The 13,153-nt window shown below is 40.3% G+C and overlaps 1 protein-coding gene across 1 annotated transcript in view; it reads right to left on the bottom strand.

Moving 5' to 3' along the window:
- Positions 1-13,153, bottom strand: part of LOC104274443 (multidrug resistance-associated protein 4-like) — a gene marked incomplete at its 3' end in the record, with an annotated part of 72,600 nt that overhangs the window by 5,335 nt on the left and 54,112 nt on the right. Inside the window, exon 11 of the mRNA XM_009870080.1 lies at positions 9,569-9,674. Within this exon, the coding sequence (XP_009868382.1) occupies positions 9,569-9,674 (106 nt within the window). The remainder of the gene's footprint in view (positions 1-9,568; positions 9,675-13,153) is intronic.

The following is a 13,153-nucleotide window of genomic DNA, read 5'->3' as shown; positions in this document are numbered from 1 at the left end:
GAAAATACATGGTTTTGTGGAAAAGAGTCAACAGCCTGTGCTCCAGTTGGCATTAAGTTCAGATGCAAGCATGTTCTGCCTCTTCCGTCTCATCATGGTTTGTCAAAACAGATCAGAAACATGTACATACTTCTCTGAAGAATCATTCCTAAATATCAACCTATCTAAACAGGTTTATGAACATCGAAGAACACTGAGAAGGCTGCAAATGTAACTTAGAAACCATTTTAAAGTCGAGGGGTTTGTTCTTTTTAATAGTTTTTTTTTTTTCTCTCCAGTTTTTAAGTTTAACCTAAGCATTCCACAAGCTCCTTCAGGGTTCCTATACAAATTACTCTACTTGTAACTCCAGACAAATTTGCTGTTAAATAATGTGCATCTTATACACCATGTGTACAAACAAAGTAGAACACACTTGGACATTTACCTTGTTACAATCTGAATTATTGTTCTCAGACTTTCCAAATATTTCACCTCAGCAGAGATTAATTTTGCTGTAACAACGTCAAATCTGCCACTGGTCACTAGGATTTGACATGCACCCCCCTGCTTACCTTCCCCTGCTTCACAGAAAAGGTAATTTCAGACATTTTGTCCTGTAACTAGAAATAGTGGATTTCTTTAAACTGAAATTCCTCTTGAGTTATAACTCAGGAAAAATTGAGCATGAAAATGCTGCCTGCTAAATTGTTCCACCTATGAGCTATCTCTACTTTCCTTGCAGTGGCTTAAAAATCTACCTTCTTTTTCTCCATCTGATGGCACGCCATTGTAAGATGGCTGGAATGCTGTGGGAAAAACATCAATCATGTATGCAGTAATGAGTCTTATTCTACTGATAATCACTTGATATTAACCCCTTCTGCATCTTGCTGGAGGAAAGCAGCCTGCTAACCAGTCACTGCAGATGTTTCTTGTACTATCCAGTTTCTTCACCTCAAACCATCTGATATACCAGCCCAAGTTCAACCTTTTCCTTAGTGAGTATGAAGGGACATCACACCAGTTCTTACCACCGGCTGTACATGCTGACAAAACTCTTCCTTGGTCAATCAGTAATGACTGTTTCCACCACTGTAAAGCCACATTTCTCAATCGGGATTGCAGACCGGCTCAAATGTGGCCCCGGAGCGATAGAAGATATACTCCAGCTTAAGAAATTGCACTCTCTAATAAGGCTTTGGAGGGTCTCAGAAAGCTAGATAAACTACAAGGATATTATACTTCTCAAGAGGTTACAGAACATTGTTGCAGATGACTGGGCACGTCTCTTGGTTTTATCAGTTTCCGATGACAATGAACTTGTGGCTCAGCTGCCATGCACACAGTTTCACCTTATCAGAAACTCTCTGCTCAAAGCATCAGCCAGCAGCATGGCCTGTGCTAATTGCTTTTCAACAGTTAATACAGTATTTCTGAGAGAGCACAAAATCACTCTCTAAAGATGTGTGAGTATTTCTACTATGGTCTGGACTCCACACCATTGTTTGAAGGAAATATGACCCAACCATCCTGTCCTTATACGGATGGAAACACATTCACATACAAACGCCTGGATGAAGGAGAGATCAACGTTCATCAAACGCTGGCTTCACTTCCTGCAGTAATTCAAATCCAGCTCTTCATTTGAATGCTCCCAGCTGAAGTATTGCCTCAATAATTAGCTGTTTCATTTAGGCAAAAGAAGAATCTTGTTGGGCAGCCCTCTTGAAAGGGAGCAGCTTTTAAGAACTCAGAGATGTCAATGTTTTGGAGAGGTGTGGCTTAAAACTGGCATAGAGAATCTTGGTATCATTTCAAGCTCATTGGGATTTTGACTCGTTTTAGAGACTGCTGGGCCAGGTGTGCTCTTTACAACTGTCATAGACACTTTACTTCAGCTGACGACACTTGCTCCAATACATGACCATGGCACATAGCTCAGTATTTAATGGAGAACCTAGCCTAAACCTATCTTCTCTTGATGGTTAAGATGCATAAACTACTCAGCTTTGAAAACGATGTATTCACTGTTGATATTTGTTGAACTCAATTATTAAGTTCCAAGAAAGAACATGGAAGGATTTGTTTTTCCCTTGCGGTTTGCTAAACATCAACCCACTTTCAGAAGAACTGGGAATGGTGGAAATCGACTTTGTTCAGATTCAAAACAAAACTGATTTCTGAAAAGTCACTTGCTAAATGCTCAGCTCTTCCAGAAACTCTGCAATTCTTGAGTTACCAGACAAAAGGAGAAACCTAATGGTTCACATGCCCTTTGCTCTCCTTCAGTTGGCCAGATGGGTTCCAACATAGCTAAGAGCCAAGCAGGCAAGTTGGCATTAATCACACACATCACCTGGTGGAACCACTTAAAAACTCTGAAGACTGTTCCTAAAATATTTCATCAGCCCTTATAGTTAAGCGTCGAGATCTTTTCCAAGTTTTCACATTTGATTGTTTGAATCCTGAAAATCTGGACATCCAGATAATTTATGAATCACCTTACAGAATGCATGTACACAATCAATATTTTTGCTGTGTAGATACTGATACTGAAATTTAGGTATGCTGAGACCCAGTATTCTTTCACTTTCCCTCTGCAAGGCATCTCACCTATCACCATTAATTTCTATGTTCTGCTCCACACAGGTCTCCTTCTGTGACTGTCTTTCATATTCTTATCTTTACAATTCTTTACCCAAGAGATTTTGGTCTCACGGCACAGCTGTTTTTTTTCTTAGGTTGAATAAAAAAATAGTAAAATTGGTTCTAATATTCCCTAGTTCATATTTTCAAGACAGAGGCTTAGTCAAAAATGGAATTTTATTAGTGTTTTTTCCTTTTCAATAATGACAGCAGGTGCACAAATATGAATATAGCAACCTTACTGTAGTTTATTGGATTCACATCCACAATGTACTTTAAGGTTTCTATGAAGAATTAGGTGCCTAAGTATCTTTGGAGACCTGATCCCTGGTTTTGAAAATCTGGCACTCATTCAAGCTACTATAATCCATTAAGCTCCCTTTATATTCTTTTAACAAAATAGACTTCAATAGCACAAGTATAATATCCAGTAATATTTCACCGCACTGCAGATATTGGGCAAATATAAGGTCAAAACCCCTTTCAGCTCTGTTACAGAACAAAAAACCCCAACCTTGTAGTTCTCCTACTTTAGAATTTTGAAAGACTGAGCAACAGCTCTGAATGTAGCCTTAATTATTTCTACATTTCAGAATGTTTCATGTTTTACCATCCCAGACTCCATGAAAATTCATGGTCTTGCCAACTCACTTCTCTCAGACATTTTATGCACTTCCAGTAGTTCTCTGATAGCAGGTAGCTCTCCACCAAAAAAACCCAGTCCTACATGTATATATTTCAGATAAGAGTCAATGACAACACACAGTTTTCACAGAGAACTCTTCTACAAACAGGACTGCCCATTTCTGTATCTTGTGACTTACGTAACCCTCCTAAACAGAATGCCCAAGATTTACTGTAAAATACATTCGTTTTCCAGCAGCGATATTTAAGTAAGTGGCAAAAAAGGCACCAAAAGAAAAGCCAGTAGACCACAGTATTTATGGGTTTAACCCAGTATTACCAACACAGGCATACCACCACCACCTTCCTACATTCTCCACATCTCCACCTGAAACAGAGCCACTGCAGCGAAAGCTCACACGAAGGTACCAGTAGGGCAGCTGGGACTCTCCAGAGCCACTGCAACGAAAGCTCACACGAAGGTACCAGTAGGGCAGCTGGGACTCTCCAGAGCCACTGCAACGAAAGCTCACACGAAGGTACCAGTAGGGCAGCTGGGACTCTCCCGCTCCTCCAAGATCTTTGCTTTTCACTGGGCTGCAGATTCAAACTCCCTCACACTTATTCTTCCTCTAGCTCCACGACTCTTGCATTTCTGGCAGCACAATGCTTCAAAGGAAGGGTGGACACTGATCTTAAACTGACTAGTCTGAGTATGCTGGTGGGTACAGCACCCTCCTGGGAATGGGGAGCACAGCACCCAGACCTCCTCCGACAGAGGACCACGTAAGGCACAGACTTCTGCACTTGCTTGGAGAACACTGTCATCACCATGATAAGGAAGGGCAGCATTGCCATCACTATCATATTCTCTCAGGCATCTATTAACACCACTGCCTCATCTCCAACTGGATGGATGAACGATACTCATGTCCAACACTGGGTCAGACACCAGAACTCCAGAGTGAGACAAGCACTCCGACATCTTCTACCACATAGTATTTTTCTGTCTAGCTGTAGGTGACTCCCCTTTCACCACACAAACTGCCTGATCTCTCTCCAGATTTTCTCCCTTGCTTTCAAGATGTTCACACCTACTCTCCTGGTGGACTGATTGCCCTGCTGAGGTTAGATGTCTAGAGTGCATGAAACACGGTGCCTGATTTATGAGGCCCAGATGTTCCACCACAGTAAACGTAACGTCAGGAAAACAAGAACTGAACGAAGGAGGCTTACCGGAAAGATGTGGGAAGTCATTTTCTATTGACCAAAAAAACAGCTCGTCTGGCTGTGAAGTATGCTGTATTGTTACCCTGAATACTAGTCATTTCAGAATGTAACCACAACAGGTTTTCCCATAAATAAATCAAATCTCTTCCCACGATTCTCTTCATCAAAAACTTCCTATTTTAATGACAGTTTTTAATTACTAGATCAAGTTCTGCTTGCATAAAGAGTTTCCATTTCAAAGAAGCATTACACTGATATGAAAAGCCTCTGCAGAACAACATCCTTGTCATTGGAAAATGCGCAAGTTTTGTCTATTCTGTGGCTTTCCTATAGAGAGACCATGGCACAGTATATAGAGGAAACAACCGCATCAGGCTCTTGCCAGTTGCATATACTTAATTTGCTACCCATCCACTATGTCCCTGGGTGAGCCTCAATTTCTGTATGCTTTGTAAAAGCAGTTTCTCAGAAGTATCTCTCCATCTGGAGAAGGAAGCCAAGCAGAGGGGAAGGAGCAGGTGACGGGGATTTTTACGAGGTCGCACTGAAGTCTTGGGAGTGGTGCCTTCTGGCTGCCCCAGGGCTGCTGCCGGTTGGGTCTGGTGAGGTGTAGTTACAATTTACGTAAAAAGGCCCTCACCCTCTAAGGTGAGGACAGGGCACTAAGAAGCTGTTGTGGTGGGGGGATGCTACATGGAATGAGTGGGCAGGAGAGCAAGCCTGAGAATGAGCTTCTGCTACAATTTGCCATCAAAGGAGAGGCAGCTGCAGCATCTGCCCTTGTGCCAGGGAGCAAGCAGCATGGTTGCCTGCGTCAGAGAGGTAGAATGGGTACTGCTAGCACCTGATGGGAGGAGTTACAGTTTGAGCTCTCAAACTAATGAAGAAAAAGGAATGAGAAGATGCCCTATGAGACTCTGGAGCAGTAGAGAGGGAAAAAAAAAAAAAAAAAAGAAAGAGTTTGAAAACCACTGTATTATAATTTTATGGTAGTATTATTTGATGGTCTGACTTAGCAAGTCTTTCCAACTTTGGTTCCAAAGATTGTATGGATACTTCCCTATCTCACCCAGGTGTTTGAAGTTTAATTAATTAATGTTTGTAAAGAGCGTTACAATTTCCAGATGAAAGGTCCCATGCAAGTGCAATGTAGTATTACTCATTGAGGTGATTGGGTTAGAGAGTATCACGTTACACAATACAGCTCTTCCCTCAATGATTTTAAGCGTTTGAAGTTCTGATAAAATATGTTTATCACTAAGATAGATATAATGGAAATGCTCTTAAGGCGTGACCTGGATTATGAAACCAGAGGTATGGTTTTGGGAATAGAACAAACGAGAATTAAAACAACTCCTGAGGCCAGATTTGTCTATAGTTGTATAAAATGTATTCTGTTCTTCCTTTTTTCTCTCTTCCAGTAGGCTTTTCTTCCCTTCTAAAATAGAACCGGTTATTACGATGGGTGTGAGCAGACATGCAACAGTTCACGTTCAGTTCCTATTTCCATACTCATCCAACTTGACATTTTCTCATGACTTTCTCAAAATTATTTTCTGTTTTCTGTTCTTTTATTTTTTTAATATTTGGATTAACCCTAAAGGTGAACATTTTCTTTTTTTGGAAGGCTCTGCTTTAATCAGCCATTAAACTGAATTAAATCAAAAGCTTCTGGACAACATCAAACTGGAGACTGTAGTCAATACGCTTAAACCATTCAAAGCTACTAAAACATCCAAAGCTATTTAGATCTCAACAGGCTAAAGGCATAGTTCAGCATGAACTTCATGACGCTCAACAACAACAGCTGCAAATACCAGAATCTGGAACGGACTAACCCCCTGCACCAGCTGGGGGGTAACTGCCGGGGCATCAGCTCTGCTGAAAAGGAGGTGGGCTCCTGGCATTCAGTAAGCTAAAAAGTCAAGTAGTGCGCCAACAGGGGCACCGATCAAGGGAATGGCTTTATCCAGAGCTCGCTGTATGGTGATCAGTTTCAACCCCTTGGCAGAAGATAAGGGTAAACGGCGGTGATCAGGGGACTGGAGCACTTGACTTATGAGGAGAGGCTGATGGAGCAGGGCTTGTCCACTCTGGATGGCATCAGGAGACTTAAGAGCCATCTTGCCATACCTACAAGAAGTTACTGAGAAGCTAAAGCAGGCTCTTTAGTGAGATACACAATGGGAAAACAGGAAACAACGGCCATAAACTGAAGGGAGGCTTCAACTGGATATAAGGAAAAAAAAAAGATTTCATGGCAGATAATTAAGCTTTGGGGCAGGCTGCCCAGAGAGATGGTGCCACCTGATCTGAAATTAGTGCTGATCCTGCTTGGAGCAGGAGGTTAGACTAGAGACCTCCTGATGTTCCTTTCAATTTGATTCAGTGGGAAGGGAGGGAAACCCTAAGTTTATGTTCAGGTTACATACACTTATTCAGGAATGGGCTTGGATTTTTGTGATTGAGATAAGAGAGTTGAACAAGTTTGCTTAAAAATTTGTTTTAAAGTAACTTGACAAAAGACAGTTGTTAATATCCTAACTGCCAGATTCCATTTTTTTTGTTCTTCTCTTGTTTTCTAACAAACTTACCATGATAGCGAACAACAGAGATTTGGCATGGCTTATAAATGAAGGCATTATTGCATCTCGAGGTCTCAGTTAAAAGGGAAACAAACCCAGGGCTTTCAATAATATTGGGTAATGGAAGAACAATACACTTCAGTTTGTGCATTTTTAATCTTAAAAAAGAATCTGCATCAAGTTAAATTTGTGAATTACTAAGACACATTATTAACTAGCCCAATCTTAAAATACATTGAAAGCTTTCTTTAGCTGTGTCATCTCAATTTTTCTGATATTTAAGTAAATGAGCAAATTTCCATGAATGCTGTTTTTATTGTTAGTGACACTCATTAACAGCAAGTCTTCTAGAGGGACATTCTTTTTCCTTGCATTTTTAATAAACATTTTTTTTTTTATTCTTATGAAATTCTGCTATATGTAACTAGGAGTTACATATCTGAGTAAACCAAGTAACTAGAAGTGTATACAAAAGCACACCTGCCATAACTCTGATCATTCTAAATATGTGATTGTATTTCTGATTTGTCTGGGAACAGAATCAATAGCTTAATAAGTATGTCAAGAAAACAGGCTTGTTAAGGGGTCACGTCAGTTTCTTCGTTTTTTTTCTGTCCTATGCTTCTCACCTTCCCCTCTCCTCCAAAAAATTACAGATATCTGTAAGTAGATCAAAATGGAACAATGTAAAAGGATGCAAAATATTTAAGAGTCACTAATGACTATGGAGTCAAAGGCACATCTTGCAAATTTGTTCCTTAATATTCTAAAGAGGTCAAAAGCTTCCATAAAAAGACTGTATTAGACAATGTAGGAACATAAATGGACTCTTAGGAAACTAGTAATCTTAATAGCTGCTAAACTAAATAAATAAGGTTAAGAACAATGTACAGACTCTAAAATGCAACAGAATAGCTGTGTAGTTGGTAATTATACTGAGCAGTTTGGGGAGAAGGGTGATTTCTATGCTTTGTTCCACTGACTTTTGACAAAAAAAAAAGTAAATAAAAGACCTGGTTTTTCATTATAACTTCACAATATTAAAGGTAAAACTAAGAAAACATCTTCATGGAAAGAGCATTCTATGCATAACATGCTAATAGTAGTTAATGAACCAAAACCCACAGAAATCTCTTTGGACGGCTAACAAACACACACAGCTATTAATTAGGTCACAGTTGTTTCCTCACAAATCTTTTGTTCACTTTAGTTGTAGAAAACACTAACATATCCATTAGACCTGTAGGGAGGTATTCACCAGTGAAGAAAATATTTATTTATTATACATTAAATGCTTGCAATTACATGACTACTTATGGCAGTTCTGCTGGTTTCTCTCTAAGTAAACTATAATCACTCAGCTCACAATCAATTCTACTTCTCAGAACACAACTTCCCTCAGTAGATCCAATTGTTTCATTTTGTGTACTTTAGGTAACCATTTTAACTCCATCACAGATTTTAAAATGTTTTGACCATCCAGTAAAAAAAGCAAAGAAAGAAGTAACATTCTACATTTACACAAAAGTTGAAGAAAGTGTTTTTTAAGGTTACCACCAAGAGGTAAAAGGTAATTTCTGCTTGAAGCCCAGTTAAATTTGAGTTCCGCTCACAAACACAGTTTGCCCAGTACGACAGCTACTTCATTAACTGGCTGTGAAGAAAATGTTTGCAAAGGGCTCCTGTTCCTACTGCAGATAATTGCAAAACTGCAGACTGCACATCATTTCAAAGACACAAATCAGCTCAATATCCTGAGAGCCTAGTGAAGGCCATTGCTTTCATGAAAATAATCAGCAAGTATTTCCTAATTTCTACGCACGTGCAACGCACTGTGGGGTAGATGAGATAGCAGAGAGGGTATTTCACAGTGGCAGAGTACATCACTGCTCTGTTGGGAACGAAGATGGCAGAGGCTGCTGGATTGGTAGTGCTTCGTGTTTGCTGTTTGAACCTTGCTTTAGAAAGCTGGCTACATTCATTACCTCACCAGTCTAGTTCCACTTCTCCCACCACCACCCTTGCCCCGGGGCAGCTGCTGTCTCCTTACCTTCATGTCTCCTGCCCCAGAACCTCTACCACTTCCTCCTCACATATCCCACACCACTAACTATTGTCACTGCCTCCCTCAGCCCACCGAGACTGAATTAATAAACCGAATCCAGCTGACTCTGTCCGGAGCCTCCTGGGTGTGTCTTCACAGGTTGCTAGCGCTGGCAGAGTTTATGTGCTCAGGTCTGCTGCTGTGCCTCACCTGCCATGGGTTCATGCCTCGCAGGCTGGAAACCACACGGCCAGACAATGTAAAATGTCTTTTCAGGTCATTACTTCTACAGTTCTATGAGCTGCCAATCACAGACACTAGGATAACTAGGATAAGTCTACATATGACTTAAACCTCTGCCCACTTTCAGATCAAAATTAAGAACAGAGAAGAGAGTCAGCAATATAATTTTTTTTTTTCAGGGAAAAAAAAAATTTAGAGCAGTTAATTGTCTTACCATAATCCTGTCACTGTCAATAATAGTGTTCAAGCGGTGTGCAATTGTCAGCACTGTGCAGTGAGCAAACTTTTCACGAATCGTCTTCTGAATGAACTCATCTGTTCTAAAACAAAAAAAGCACAAGAGCAATGCAGACAAAAATAAGATGTTTGTGTGGATAACTGAATGGTAGGCAGGTTTTATAATTTCATCAAACATGACTGTACAGCAGGAAATATGCTTATGAAGTCATTACAGTGCTTCTTCCTCTAGCTGTATTAGATGACTTGGAGGCATATCATGAAATATCCTTCAAAATCTGTCCTCTAATACCTGAGGAGGAGAGTTTCTTCTTGCAAGAAGAGCAAAAGATTTCCTTTCGGGAGACCAATTTACCAGGCTTTCATTAAAGAAAGAGGAAAATTCTGTAGAGTCACATATTCCTACAAATTTCTACACCAAAAAAAGTCATTGTTATTTTATTTCAAGCTTTACTTTGTGCAAGCAGCGAATAAAAATTGGTGAGAGTAAATATTCTTCATCACAAATTAACTGAGGAATGAATATAAGACAGCTTGTAACTAAGGTTCTTTATTTCAACGGCAAAAGAGGATTAAATAAAGTAGTTGGTTGGTAAACTAAACTAAAACTGGAGTAGCTCAAGAACTTGGATCACAGAAAAAAGACAACTTGGCATATTCTGCAAACTGAAAGTGTTAACTGGAATGCACAACCCAAGGAAAGGAATAAAAGCTTTCAAGAGCTTCAATCTGCTACATGAAATCCACCTAAGAAAAGGGTATCGGGAAGAAACGTAAGACTTGTAAAGAACAAAAACTAAGCTAGAGCGAAGACACTGAATTACAGGGTTAAAGTGGTAAGTGTCACAAATAAAGCCGAGAACTGTGCAAAGGAAACAAAACTAGACCAAATGATACCGAAGACACCAAAACATCCTTTGGCTCTATGAACAAGCATTAAGGCTGAAGAGGTGCGATAGTCATATTCAAGTAACAAATTGCATTATGAGAAGCATAACGAGACGCATTGACACCACCTAACTTAGAACAAACCAGTCAGGCTTAAATGTGAAAATCTATGCAGTGCTCTCTTCAGTCAATGAAAGGGGAAAGGCATGGCTGGAAGGGGAATGGCAGCACCTGAATGAGGCAGCCATCAGGTGACGAATGCCCTCTAGAGGCACCTGGCGCACCGCACAGGAAGCCTTGGTCCCCAACCTGGGCCCATGGCCAGGCCAGAGAATAGTCACATCATCATAGAACAGTGTTGAGTTGGAAGGGACCTTTAAGGGTCAGCTAGTGCAACCATACTGCTCATCAGCCTTCAAAGAACAGGATGAGTGGTAACCATGGAGAGAAAAAAGTACAAAAACTGAAATTCTCATCCAAGAGAGAAGGAGGATACGAAGAAATATATGGGGGTTAGCTGGACCAAGGAAGCTCAGGCATGGGTCTCATTTCCAGGATATCTATTAAATATGAAACTGTACTTTTATATATAATGAATGGAGAATAATAAATGCTGTAGATAGGGTTAAAACAAGATACTGGTGATATCTGGATAAGCTGGTATATTTAGGCAGCCATGCTGGCTTCAACTGGTTGCTTGCAAAGCCTTATTTTTTCAAATTGTTAAAAGTAACCAGAACATCAAATAAAATACAACAAAGACTCATGCAACACATGTCTTCCTCTGAAAAACTGTTATTCTTTTAGACAGCAGTAGTACTTTACATTGAGTCCGTCTGCACATGATAAATACTTGGTATCACTTCATAAATTAAGTGAAAAGAATTGTTCTGATGTCATCATGTCAGGAGGTATTAACAACAAAAAAGTGGACCAGGACAACTTTGGAAGAACAGGATGACTTAGAGGAATGGAATAACCATAAGTTTCCAGAGTAGAAAGCACAAGGCTTATGCTCCAAAGGACTGAACATAACTTCTTTTACTAACCAAATTTAAGCAATCGGCATGACAAAGGAATAGATAGATCCCTGCTGATGACAGGACAAGTCATCAGAGAGAAGGAAGTCATAAACAGTTAAGTAAGAGTTCCCATGCATGCTGACTGTCACCCTCATCTGGGGACGGATATATTCAAGCTCTGACATGAGCTTAGAAGAACTGAAGTCTGAGAAGGCTTGGCCCTTCTGCTCCTCCTTCCTAAAAGAAGCTGAAGAACATGGTGGGAAGCAGGTGTTCCCTCAACTTGTCCTTTCGGATCAAGGCCAGTATGCAAACAGGGGAAGAGACGGGAGGAGACGTCAGGACAGAGCCAGGCTCTTTAGCCCTGTTAACAGTCTCCCTAAGAAAAGAAGTTGTTCATCATTAATGCCGCACATCACAGCGATAGCATTGCTTTCACCTCAGTGTTAATGCATGTATCTTCTTTTGCTATCTTCTCAGCATCACCTCAGTGACCTGAGTACTTACTTTCAAAAGAAAAAATAATCAGGGCCATATATGAAAACACTCAGTAGGCTTCAACAGACAGCAGGATATGTTCTCTACTATGGTCAGAATAGCAAAATAGAAACAAAAGGTTCAATTCTGCTTAGAATTGTGTAAGGAAAGTCCTCTAGGAGAGCTCCTATGGAGCACAGAGAATTACAGCTTGCTCAGGAATCCTGAAAGCAACTTTTCACAGGGCTCAAAATGACTGATAATTCTCAGGTTATTCCTACAGTTAATCTGAGGAGAACTCCTTGTCCTTGCATTTATTTGTTATATATTTCTTTATCATGTGCATTCCTTATAGCACCACCTCTTCCTGCATTTACGATAGAAACAATTTCTCGTTCTTAGATAGGTACTATCAAGCTATTATCTTAAACGAGTATTTCTTGAATATAAGCTTATCCCTAATAAGAAACTGCTGGCCATATTGTGGGTGTGACAAATGTTCTAAACTACAAAGTAATCAGAAACAGACCTAATAGCTCCATCTTCAAGTATCACAGTATGAAATCTCATGCAGACATATCCACTAATATGGACTCAAGCAGATCCTCTCTATGATTCATGGTAGATCTTGGAGTATAGCTTCTGGGGTGGCAGGTAGAAGCACCATCAGTAACCTCCAAGACAACCTTGGCAAGAAGGAAGGAAAGGCAAGAAAATCTAAAAGACTAAGAAAAGGGTCTGTGTACAGAATTATGTGCTGACAGTGTAGAAACTACATTATATACCAATTAGAGCCATCTATCCTCTAGAAAAGTGCCAAAGGAAGCAGCGTTTCTTTTTTTTTTTTTTTTTTTTTCCAGGGCATAAATGGACCCTTTGTGACACCTACCCACACTGAGAAAGTGGCCAGGCAAGTGCCAAGCTGATTCCATCACTCATCTCAGCAGATCAAACCCCATCATCTTTCAGGCCCATTAGAAACCAAAGATGCAACCTGAATACCAAAAGCAGGGCTGCCAGATGACAAAAGCTCAACCCCAATCTGATTATATGAAAATGGGAACCACGATACTCCCCACTGCAAGGAACAATACAATAAGAAAGCACAAAATGGTGGTATAGCTGTCCCACTGGTACCACGAGTTGAGGATCTAACACCAAGCTTCACAGCAAGC

This window comes from Apaloderma vittatum, unplaced genomic scaffold (assembly GCF_000703405.1).
Source record: "Apaloderma vittatum isolate BGI_N311 unplaced genomic scaffold, ASM70340v1 scaffold18915, whole genome shotgun sequence".
NCBI classification, from domain to species: domain Eukaryota; kingdom Metazoa; phylum Chordata; class Aves; order Trogoniformes; family Trogonidae; genus Apaloderma; species Apaloderma vittatum.
This window is presented reverse-complemented; position numbering and strand designations above follow the sequence as displayed.